General features: G+C 32.5%; 1 protein-coding gene across 1 annotated transcript; it reads right to left on the bottom strand.

The window, feature by feature from the left end:
* Window positions 1-2,028: 2,028 nt before the first annotated feature.
* On the bottom strand, window positions 2,029-12,148 carry LOC126976402 (COP9 signalosome complex subunit 2). The gene is made up of 8 exons (XM_050824713.1): window positions 11,881-12,148; window positions 11,611-11,805; window positions 10,647-10,772; window positions 10,309-10,476; window positions 9,020-9,194; window positions 7,539-7,677; window positions 6,978-7,310; window positions 2,029-6,318 (listed from the first exon to the last, which is right to left on the bottom strand). The coding sequence occupies exons 1-8, from the start codon at window positions 11,932-11,934 to the stop codon at window positions 6,174-6,176; spliced, it is 1,335 nt and encodes a 444-aa protein (XP_050680670.1). The 5' UTR covers window positions 11,935-12,148; the 3' UTR covers window positions 2,029-6,173.
* Window positions 12,149-13,027: the final 879 nt, after the last annotated feature.

The following is a 13,027-nucleotide window of genomic DNA, read 5'->3' as shown; positions in this document are numbered from 1 at the left end:
TACATATCAAACTGTATGTCTTCTATACTTATAAGAATTGCTTAGTGCCTTTTTGTGCCATCTTTTGATGCTAATGTTTTTTATGTAAAATAAGTGTAAGATTAATCTAATATATTACTTATGTCCTCGTATTAATCTATGTGTAATTTGCAATTTATTTTATTAACCTGTGATAATGGCATTCCGTCCAATTAATATAGTTTTAAATGTCTGTAATTATTTTTTGATTTGTATTGTCTACTTTTGTAGAGAAAATTATTTTAATAAATCTTATTGTACTTAATAATACGTATGTTTTTTTTTCAAATGCTTCTTGCACTATCTTTATATTATTAGTATTAAAATATAGGTAATTTCGCCAGCGAAATGTAAAAAGTTAAATTTTTTTTGAAGTGAAAATATCTTTAGCCGCGTTGGGCACGATTTAGTAGAAAGTAGGAAAATCTTATAGGTTCGCGCCACCGACATGCTGATGACTGGCGCACGCGATAAATAAATAATTTAAAATATATAAATACAATTAGACACTTCTTGGACGGTTGAAATCTTGTGAGTTCACGTCACCGAAATGCTTGTAGCAGTATATCTGTAGCTATACAGCTGAAGTATTGTGCAAAATTAGTGCTGTGTATATGTTATAAGTGAAATTGAATGGATTTAGTGAAAAGTTCAATGTGTAAACTGCTATGTTGAAATAGTTTTTGATTAGTATATAATTGAAAATAAGTTTTAAGAATAAATTGAAATTAATAATTTAATTGTTTTTAAACATTATGAAATTTTAATACTAACAGTTCTACGTTTTCACTTCTATCGGAAGTCTCTACAACTGCCATCGCTTTGGAAAGAAATGGCATGCTGAGACAAAATAAACTACCCATTATTGATTTTTACGCTCCTTAATATAAGTATTATATTGTATTAGTAACTGCTAGATATATTAATGTGGTCCCAGGCTGCCTCATTGATTGGATAATCTGCAGTTGAGTATTAAGATTTACTGCAGATATTTTTAGTAAAAAACTTAAAAAAAAATACTGAAAGAACTTAGAAAGGCATTAGTATGACGTCTTACCATGTCGTATAATGAAATACTAAAGGTTCAATACTTTCCGGACCTTTGGAAGGTGTGCAGGGAAACCAGCAAACGAAATTAGCTCATTTATACGCCTGTCATGTTTCTACCCACCTCGTCAAGTCTGTGAAGAATTGATCCTTCATCGAATTATTCCTATTCTAGGAAACAGCCACTAAACACCATCCAAAACTATCAATTTGTATTTAGGCAGGAACTTTCCACTATTAAACATAAGTACATAGGGTAGTCGGCCACAGAGTAGTGTTCAATTAGTTTTATTTTTATTACCCATTATTATTATGAAGTTACAGGCATATTTAATACTTTAGGGTTTGTAGTAGTTTGTTCTTGTTTTATTTTTAAAAAAAAATATGGAAAAGGAGATAACCGAGCGTACGGGTCACCTAGTGTTAAGTGATCACCGCCGCCTACATTCTCTTGCAGCACCAGAGGAATCACAGGAGTTTTTTTTAATTCAACTTTACAAAATAATGTTTTCTGAATACAAATGCTTGATTTGTGGTAGAAGAAACCAAAAACATGAATACATATAAGATTTGAAAATTCCATAAAAAAAACGCAAATAGTAGGTATTATAAAATATCGAGGTAACCCTTAATCAAATTAAGCAATTGCTTAGGGCATCACCAGAAGGACAAAAAAAATCCGTCCTTAGGGCATCGCGTCTCACTCTCACGTCACCAAAAAAAGACTAATTTAAAAATTCGCGCGTTTTTATTGTTGTCGCACCTACTCCACTTCTAAAGTACCTACGTTACATCTCATCATCTTATTTTACAAAAATTAATGTTTTTAGGTGGTAAAGGTTTAACGACCGATTCTGGTTGACATACGGATAGGGGGGCCCACAAGCATGGATATCTTAGGGCATCAAGTACCTAGTCTTAATCCGTCACTGGTTGTAGAGGCAAATAAATAAAACATATATCTTAGGTAAACATATTTAAAATGTATATTCAGTTTTTTCGTTTTTGCAATACTAGCAACTATACAATTTTAAGGTTGGCGCACACTTATGATGCATACCATCATAGGTATGCAATCGAATGGTATTTCATCGGAATGTTATCTAAAGGACTATCAAGCCATAGTTAAACTCATTACGTGACCACTAAATATTAAACGAGAATCTAATATAATAATACATTTGCTTCACAAAATACTTGCAAACTGTTTAATATAAAAAACTGAAGATTATTTACTAATTTAAGGTAACTTCTCAAATAACTTGTCCAATTGACCGTTTCGATAAGTGTGCGACAGCCTTATATCGGCGCAATATGAATTACAATAAAAAGAAACAGTAGGGCAATGTACAATGGTCATTCCGATACATACAATGGTTAACAGACCCAAATAAATATTAGATTTCAACGTAACCAGCGATAATATTGGATTTTACCAAGTGTTGCTGTGCAGAAATCTATTGAAACAGACAATATAATGTTAGTTCAACTTTGCAACATTAAGCGAACTAGCCGGTCTAAACAGGCACGCGAGACATTCCATCTCTAAGTTTCAGGGTGACGGGCGCAGTGTGTTGTGATCGGGGTCGTTAAACGTACGATATACGTCATTTTGTAATTCGTTATCACATCAGTCTGCTCGTTACGCCAGTTTTTTATTTTGATGGAATACATCTTCGCGGTTAAACGCTTACCTTTAGTAATGCCCTTCGTGGACTGTGAGATAATGGTTCAATGTTAGGTGAAGACGAAGCATGTGTTTGTTGTAGTCGTACATGTTTTTAGATGAGTAAAGTTTATTCGTGGGTTACTCAGTAAATATTTCAATAGTGTCAAAGAATTTCCTCAAAATAACGCCTGGTTTCCAGATTTCAGTTAGGCACTTTCTGAAGAAATACAATAATTGGATATTTTAAATAAATATTCATTAACAATAACATAATCGCTTACGATAAAGGAGTTTCAATTATTGTGGGATGGTTTCGTGCTAAATTCTTCGTCTCACAAATAAAATTATTTAAAACAAAACTTTTTTATTCATCATTAGTAGTCCCCGAAGTGGCTAACTTATATTTTCAATGTTACAATATATTTTTAGACTAGCCTTGGTCAAAAACAAAAGTAATGAACATAATACGTTATACCTTCTACCAATGACGTTCTATAGATGTATATATATATAGACGAATCAAGTCGTATAAAAACAAAGCCGAAATATGGAACATGGCACAATTTACACCATAATAAGATTCAACTGCTATATTTATACATTGCTGCATTCACTCCAGTTATTTAAAATATTCCTGATCAATAAGCAGCGATGTACATAACATTAATTCTGTGTAAGAAACATATGATCTATTCTATTTTTCCAACTATGGCTTCTATTGAGACACACTACATATTTGCCAGTATCACGTTAAAGTAGAATACCAAGCTTTGAGTTTGTGTCTCCTAAGTTTAACAGTAATGATCGGCATTAAGATTACACAAAGTTTTTTTTTCTTATAATATCTGAAACAAAAAAGTATGTTGAATTTAGAACCCGATTCGGACAGTGACAGTTTACACACAATATACCCGATAAGTCATTCTTATCACTGTTACAATTTCCATACAAACTTCTATCCCTGGTAAGCTATACGTCATCCCATTGACAGACAGCGTGTACGGATAAGGTGAGTTACCGTCGATAAATTTATTGGGACAGAAAAGTCAACGATAGTTACGATTTTTATCTTAAGTAGGCCACAACCGGATATAGACTGAATATTGGGAATGGCCGTAAGGAGAACACTTTTCCGTTCCGGTATCAGACAGAGAATATGTACTTATATGTGTATAGAACGTCATTGCCAACTTTATAAATATATTAATCTACAATGAATTTTAAAACAAATGATTTATTGCGAAATGTCACACTTATAATAACACGAGACTCCCAGCTTGATGTCACCTTCAAAGAGGATGTAAATACTACGTAATAAGAGGCGGTACTGCCTAAGCAAAAATTGAAATTTAGTTTAGTATGAAACATGCAGTGATTTGACATAAGTTTGAAATAGTTGTTATTACAGTATGGCGATTGGCGACGAAGTATAATTCGGCTAAGTTTGAAAGCGAACAGTTGCTTAAATCAAAGTGAATTTCAGCTATCTTCGTTTTTTATAGGATTATAGCCGTTATCTGCCAATCCAGCACTGCACGTTTCATACAATCGAGTGAATCGCTTTTTTCTTTGAGAGTTTCGCTGGGCTGGTCACCTTATATTTCGCACAACTGTCATTCTCGCATATTATAAAAACACGTGTGACAATGTGATATTATGATTATCATTGTTGCTCTGTAAAGTTATAAATAACGACACATCGAATTTACATCTCGCTCACACACTATTGCCGTCTATAGCGTGGGAACCACTGACCTCTACTATATACCACTGTGCTTTTGGGCCTGTTTGATATTCGCCATTTTGGCGCTGTTGGCCATGTAGCGAGAGTCTGCGGTACTAAAACTAGTGATGACAACCTCAGCAAAAATCGATAGATGGTGGGAAACTATTTACAAAAAACAATATGTGTACTTTATTACGTTCATTTTTGAAGTATAAATAACACGAAAAACGAAATGGGTTCAAAATGTAAAAATAATAATTCACAGTATTGTACGATCCTTCGCAGCCATACGTCAAAATTTGTTCTCTGGACGCTCGCGAGTGGCGATAAAAAATTTGCTGTCAAACATATAGAACAGCCCGTTAAGTGGTATTTTTCACTGTGTAAAAGTGGAATTCTGGTGACCAGTAATACAGGTATTTTATTACCTACCACAGGCACCAGCGATCCACAACCAAAACTTATGTATCCCCTGTATTTTTAAGTTTTCGCTATATTGTAATTTTGGTTGTTGGTGAGAAATAAAAGTTATTATTATTATTATTTACTAGCTGACCCGACAGACGTTGTTCTGTATATAATAAATAAAATAATGTTTTTATATGAATTTGTCAATAATATATCATAACATCAAAAATTACTTCGTAAAATATGCACCCTGCTGTCGTAATGAAATTGTTTCACAGCAGAACTGTCAAATCGTGCGTCAATAAATTCTCTCATAAAAATTATGTATGGACACATCAAAGGAAAAACAAATTTGTTGTTTTATTTAATTTTGCAGCATTTTCCTATTTATTCACCTTTTAAACCTTCCCTGGAATTCCACAAATAATTGAAGACCTAAATTGGCCAAATCGGTCCAGCCGTACTCGAGTTTTAGCGAGACTAATGAACAGCAATTCATTTTTATATATATCTAGATACAGTACAGTGGGACTCCACGGGTAGAGCTACATAACCGTTATTATAATATAGTAGCCACGCGGTAGCGTAGGCCAATGCCTGCCATGTCAATACATGTACTTACAAGCCGCGGCGTACCGGTTCAGACCTCTTAGGTGAGTAGCGCCCACGTCACGTGATTTTGTTTTTGACTCTAATTTAAAGATTTTTTTATGATTATCGTTATGTAGTTCTACCTGTATGTGTAAAAATTGTAATAAAATACGATATTCGTGCTGCATGATAATACGAAATGAATGATTCGTCATTTATATTAGAGTTGTAGATTCTTGTGCTTTAAATATATAAAAGTAAAATTTGTCGGCCCCTACAGAGGCTTATCGTATGTTACATTATACCCACACTTCATTACATCAAAATTTTTAAACGTGACTGTTGTCTACAAATTAGCTCTGAAAACATAACTGCGAGGGTAATTTATTTGCCCCCATAGAACACCGAAATAACTGCTTTGCACTGTTAATTGTGGATTGGAATTAAGAACTGAATTCGCGTGAATCAAACTGTGAATGCTATAAATATTCATATTATCGATTTGAGCAATATTTCTGGATTTTTATTACAATTTTATTTGTACGGTTGAACCACCCTTCATAACGCACCAGCACGTCAAAAGTGTCATGTTTTAAAAAATAAACTTTCACAAGTCCAATTTGTTAACTACCTACATTATCATATGTGTATCATATCGGATTGACCAGTTCGGCCTACAAATCAAATTAGTTCTCTATATGTTGCAAGTATCTTTCACGCCATCTTGTTCGCCAACGCCAGGTGTAGTGCGGACAGCTGTGAAGTCCACTTGTCGAGGGCGGAATACCGTGCGGCACCCCGGGCCCCGCCTCCCAGTTCCAGCACAGAGTTGACCTGGTCGATGCGACCACTTATTGTGCTGGAAAGAATACAGTTTGTTTATCATGAATTCAATTAAATTTAATTTGTAAACAAAATTTATGAACGGGTTCCGTCCGAGCTCTCTTCCACTGAGCCAACCGTTCGAGAAGCGTATGGTTCGTAAATCTTGGTATGTCTTTTTCAACTCTTAGTTTACTTAGCTTAGTATCACTTTACAAATCATGAATTCACTTTATACATTTATTGCAGTCACACATTTATAATCAAGTATTTGCTATACAATAATAAATACAATTTTTTTTATAGAATAGAACAAAAATATGTGTATCATGGTGGTTCTAGTGATCACCACTATCCTACTACCCATGCTCTATAACACCAGTGGAATGAAAGGTACATTAATATTTTGTAAGGTGCCCATATCGTCTGGTCAGGTGGACTATGTGAAATGGCACCAAGAGGTTTTCACTGAGTAGATCTGGATTTAATTTGATACCTTATTTAATTATTGCTTCGTTTACTGCTCACGAAATCAATAGAAACATCATTAAAATTGACTTTGACATTGACAGTTTTAACATTTATTTGAATCGTTATATATATTATAAGCAAATTTTCCATACCCACACTTAGAAAATATGGCAAGGACATTATCAGATAAAAGTATGTTGATTATTATAAATATGATGTACTTACTTGTCTAGTATACATGTAACAAGTAAGTTTTCCACTTCTTTCTCGTCAATATTTAGCTCCTTCGATATAAACGGTATGTGTATCCTGGTGTACGGACCTATCAGTTTAATAAGAACTTGTGTCCTGATGTTTCTCAACAGGTCTTCTATGTGTTCCCTGATGAATGGATCATCCATTATATTATTTCTATTGTGTTTGAGTATTGATTCAAATTCGTTGATATCATTATTCTGGTAGGCCATCACTAAATTTGTCATTGCTAGGATTTCTGGATCATTTTTGTACGGTTTTGCTTCTTGTGAGTCGAACGGATTGATGCCTGATTTCATTAGCCTGTAACATTTATTTTTTATATATAGAAAAAAGTTAACAATTACAACCGTCTTTGCATTCAATAACTCTTTAGACGTTTTATGACATTTATTTAATTCTTTTCTATCTAACTAAAAGTTAGTCAAAACATTTGAGTAATTAGTCTATATCACTCTGTGTGGATTGTATTAGTTATTTGAAAACATTTAAAATTAACACTAAATATAAAATTTATACTTGCTAACTTACATATTAGCCAATACAAGATATTTAAGGCATGTAGTTCTCCGTGGACTTCCAGATTCATCATAATTTTTGAAAGCCTCAAAAAAATCCGTGTGCGCTTTTTCAAATTCTCCTTCTCGTAAGTGCATTTTGCCCCCACACTCTGTATCATAATAAAAAATTTCAGAAAATATTCTTCTCATATAAAAATGGAGTGGAGTGATAATGAGTTTGGAATTGCGGTGTTTGTTACACCAAAATAGGTATGAAGTCAAATGCAATTTAAAAAAAATCATGGAGTGGGGTGATAATGAGTTTGGAATTGCTGTGTTTGTTACACCAAAATAGGTATGAAGTCAAATGCAATTTAAAAAAAATCATGGAGTGGGGTGATAATGAGTTTGGAATTGCTGTGTTTGTTACACCAAAATAGGTATGAAGTCAAATGCAATTTAAAAAAAATCATGGAGTGGGGTGATAATGAGTTTGGAATTGCTGTATTTGTTACACCGAAATAGGTATGGAGTCAAATGCAATTTAAAAAAAATCATGGAGTGGGGTGATAATGAGTTTGGAATTGCTGTATTTGTTACACCAAAATAGGTATGAAGTCAAATGCAATTTAAAAAAAATCATGGAGTGGGGTGATAATGAGTTTGGAATTGCTGTGTTTGTTACACCAAAATAGGTATGAAGTCATATGCAATTTAAAAAAAATCAATTTTTTGTATTAGTGTAATGATTAACGCAATGATTTTTTATTTGAATTTGAATTGATAGGTATGATGAATATTTGTTTCTTTGTGGCTGTTCACATTCTATCAGTTCTTTTCGGCTCCTTTGCACCAGATGCCGGCAAGTTATGGGTACCATATTCATGGGTGCCTATTTCTACCGTAAAGCAGTAATGTGTAAGCATTACTGTGTTTCGGTCTGAAGGGCGCCGTAGCTAGTGAAATTATTATTGATATTATTAAATTATTGGGCAAATGAGACTTGACAACTTATGTCTCAAGGTGACAAGCACAGTTGTAGTGTCGCTCAGAATTTTTGCCTTTTTCAATAATCCTGAGTGGGACTGCATTGTAATGGGCAGGGTGTATCAATTACCATCAGCTGAATGTCCTGCTCGTCTTGTCCCTCATTTTCATAAAAAAAAAACTAAAAAGGTAATTATGGCAGTGAAGCAAAGAAACCCTGTGCGAAAACAAGATTCTATCTTGGGAAAAGAGTATTATAAAAGCATAATATAGAGCCCATTTTGTGTATTATAAAATATCACTTACGACTTGCGAGTTTATAAGACACAGTGATCAATCGGGTCGTAAAATCAAAACAATTTCCTAAGTGGTACAAAAGAGCTCTCAATTTGGGAGTCACAAGAAAGAAGAAGTCATTAGCCAAAAGAAGTATAAACTGCTATGCTACAGAATATTTATTAACTAATAATAAGATAATAAATATAAGACATAGTTCCAGAATTAAATCTCTAAGAGTTGTAGTACCTCTGATAACACCCATAATTAATGGATGTGGTATTGCTGACTTTATATGCAGAGATTGCTCATAGAGCGCCTTCAATTTCTTATTGTTCTTCTGAGCTGTATACATTTGTATCTCTAATGCATATATCTCTAAAAGCTGTGTTCCTTTCTTCAGATCATCTTCACCATCATCTGTCTGAAAAATATAAAATTTTATATAGTGGTAGCAGCAGAGAACTAATTAGCAATTAGAGTGAACTTGTTGAGTGAAATTGTGGTTATATATGAAATAACATATGCAGCTCATGAAGGTCAGATGACAAGCTAGTTGAAATACAAGCTAATAATTTGAACAGGAAAAAAGAATATGGGTTGGTGTGGCGACTGCATTTACATTAAGATGGCAACACAGGATGGTTTGGAGTGCCAATTGATCACAAGAGAGAGGGAGATAGATATAGACGCCAGACACTTGACAACAAAAATGGAGGCTAGTCGCTAACCACACTTCCAGAAATAAAGTTAATTAAGTAACCAAAGCAAGGATCAGAGCTTAATAAATTTCGCCACTAATATATTCATAAATTATAAACAACAAAGTAACAATATTTGTTGTACAGGCCATATGAAAAGGCATAAAGGCATAAAAGGCATTTATTTTCTCAAAATTGATTCCTTTAGAATTCTTTTTGATGTCATTTCTTATACTACTAGATACTACTACCGCTTCGGAAACAAATGGCGCTCTGAGAGAGAAGAAGCGGCGCAAGAAACTCTCCCAGCATTCTTTTTTTTGCGCTCTTTTCAATAAAAATATACAATATTGTACAGTCGCTATAAAATAATCACAATCTAGTCCCAGGCTGTCCGATCATTTAGATATTCAGCAGTGGAGTAATAGGATTTACAACAGAGTCATTTTTTTATAAAACATTTAAATTTATTTATAGATAATGCCTGAACAGTGGCTGGGACTTTATTGTAGAAGTGTATACATTTACCCTTAAAGCTATTATGTATCTTATGAAGCCTACTAGAATTAGTTACAAGCAATCCCTTATTTCTAGTGTTATAATAATGAAAATCACTATTAAGAGCAAAAAGGTGACGATTTTTTATACTGTACGTCATGATGCTGTGAAAATAACTAAAGTACACTAATCTAGCGGTCGCAACATTCGTGTACTCTCTAATCTTTCTAACTGCATTGCATTTATGTGTTGCTACAGTTATCTTTCATATACTCAAGACTTAACTACATAATAAAGAGTAACCCTAATGAATTCTTTCAATCAATAAAAATTATATACCTGACAACTTTGATGTAACTGTTTCAATATTTTTGCTAGTTTATTGAAATCTCCACGATCAAAGTACAGTTTGCCTAATTTTGTATTTGTTTTAAACCACAGCCTATCATTTTTTGCATCTTTCAACGCCTCTAATGTTGTCTCATAGAAATCTTGAAGCAACTCCATCTGTAAACAAAAACAACAGCAATAATGCTTAACATAATTCATGTCATTTGGTATGTTTGATCAAATCTCCAGTTGTGGCGAATTATCTACAGTTCACACAACAAGGGTTCAAATACCACAAATTTGTGTATTTAATCCTAGAAGCAAGAGAGATTACTTAAATAACTTACATTTCTTGATGTTGAAATATAGTCTAAAATAGAATTAATAGACTTTTCTGAATGATTTCTGGTAACTGCACTCTTTATGTATGTGAGAAGTTGTTTGTATCTTGACATCATTTCTGCAAAATTACCCTGAAACACAGATGCAATACATATTTTTCCATTATCATGGATATATTGGTAATATTTTAGTTTTTTAAATAATATATTTCAATTCAGTGCATTATAGGTATGTTACAGATGTTATCTAAGATGCAAAAAGAGGAAGAGATTAGGAGTTATACTTGTTTATAGGAAATCAATTTTATTATTAAAAAAACAATAACATCCCTATATTACATAGGGAAGTTATTAGCTTGTACATTAAAATAAATAAAATTCAACCAAAAATGTTAAAAATCATGTTGGTTGTAAAAATTTTATCCAACCATGTCATTATTTCAAATCATGATTCAAGAAAAAATATTCAAAATAAATATTTTTATTTAAACATTATAAGATTATTGATAATATAATATATGACAACTCAAAGAAAATAAACTAGTAAATTTTAAGATATGTAAATATATAGATAGGTCTTTCTTAAAAGAGTATCAACAATACAGAAATTTAAGATGAATTATAATGTATACAAGATTTTGTGGTCTAAAGATCTACCATACATATGATAAACAAATTGCCAGTGCATTTAAAAAAATTATAAAAACAAACAATATAATGTTTGTTTATAAAATTTTCTCAGGATAACTTAAAAGATCTATGTAGACAAACCATAGGTTTTTATGTATAGACTAATCTAGAAATTAAATCAATTCAGTTCTTTGTTATTTAACATAGAGGCTTCTAGTGGTTGTTGTGGTATTTTATTAATTAAACTCACAATTGTATAATTTTCTTTTGATCAATAAATGAAACAATGTATCTGACCAGATATTTCTTTTAGTGATAATTAAAAACAGTGTTATCTCACCAATTTGAAATTAATTTTGATCATTTGTTTAAGAGCTTTAAAACCCCATTCGCCCTTTTCACCTCCCTCAAGCTCTAGCACCTTCTGAAAACTGAGGAGTGCTGCAGCAGGTTCATCTTCCTTTAATGCCTTGCTATTATAATATTGATTTTCAAGATCTACATCTGGTTCCGAATTGCTATCTTCGGAATATTCCTGAAACATTTCAATTTTGTTAACATAGTAACCAAAGATTGAATGTATTAACAAATTAAATAAAAAAATAATTACCAGCCCGTAGTCCTCTTCCTCCTCACACATGTAATCATCATCATTGTCAGACATGATTTGGCTTCCCGCTTCAGTAATGAAGACTTAAAATAGATGCCGGAACAGTGTTAAAAAACATAAGCTTCAGGACTTTAAAAATGAATATTTTACAACATAAAAATAAATCTAGTTAAACCTCTATAAGCTGAGGAACGGAAACAAAAATCCAAAATTCATTTATTTTACGCCGATTACTGATAGTTGATAGCTACAGTAAAATCAAAAATGTTCCGGTTTTGACTTTTGATAAATTGACATAATAATATGTTTTGACATTTTTGAGTATTTTGGCAAGTTGACGTTGCTATGTTGTCAATTTTTTGTCCTTCATAATGAAATTGCCATTACATCAGTCAACGTCATAGTCACGTCACGAGCGATGGGATACCTAGTTTTTATTTTAGATTGTAACCTTTTATGTCTGTAAACGTATGATGTATCTATAATCTTCCAAAATCGGGAAGTACCCTTTGGCACTAGAATTTCATACACACCTAAATCGAGAGTGTCGTACGGCACACTACGCCCTGACCAAGATGAGGGTCAGCCTCATTTTATTGAAGTTATACTTCTTATGGCGCGATGGAGAAAAATGATGAAGTGAATTTTTACGATGCGCGCGCACACTGACACCTGAATTCTACATCGTGAAGTTAGTTCTAGGTGGCATGAAAATCGATAACTATGTTCAAGTTGTATATTCTAGTATTTTATATTTAGAACACGTGTTTCGTAACAGTACTACTAATTAAACAGTGAATGTGAATAAATAAATATTATTTTGGTGTTTTTATTAAATCAATTTCATATACGACGGTGATAGTATTTACTAGTAATTTATTAGTATATCTATATATATTGAATATTAGTGATAAAAATGTTTTGAGTGCATTTATAGATTTGAGGTTAATTGTCGGTATGTATAATTTATTAACATCGTTAATTAAAAATTATCACATTATTATATATAAAAAAAAAAAAAACTTTTTGTTTTATTTCTGGTATATTAACAAATTTTATGTATAAATAAAAAAAAAAATCTATATTTGTTTATATTAACCTTAAATGCTGACCCCCTTATTGATAAGAGTCTGCTAACTTAAAGCAT

Source organism: Leptidea sinapis, chromosome 40 (assembly GCF_905404315.1).
Source record: "Leptidea sinapis chromosome 40, ilLepSina1.1, whole genome shotgun sequence".
Taxonomy (NCBI): Eukaryota; Metazoa; Arthropoda; class Insecta; order Lepidoptera; family Pieridae; genus Leptidea; species Leptidea sinapis.
The sequence above is the reverse complement of the archived record's forward strand: the minus strand, read 5'-3'. Positions and strand labels throughout refer to the sequence as shown.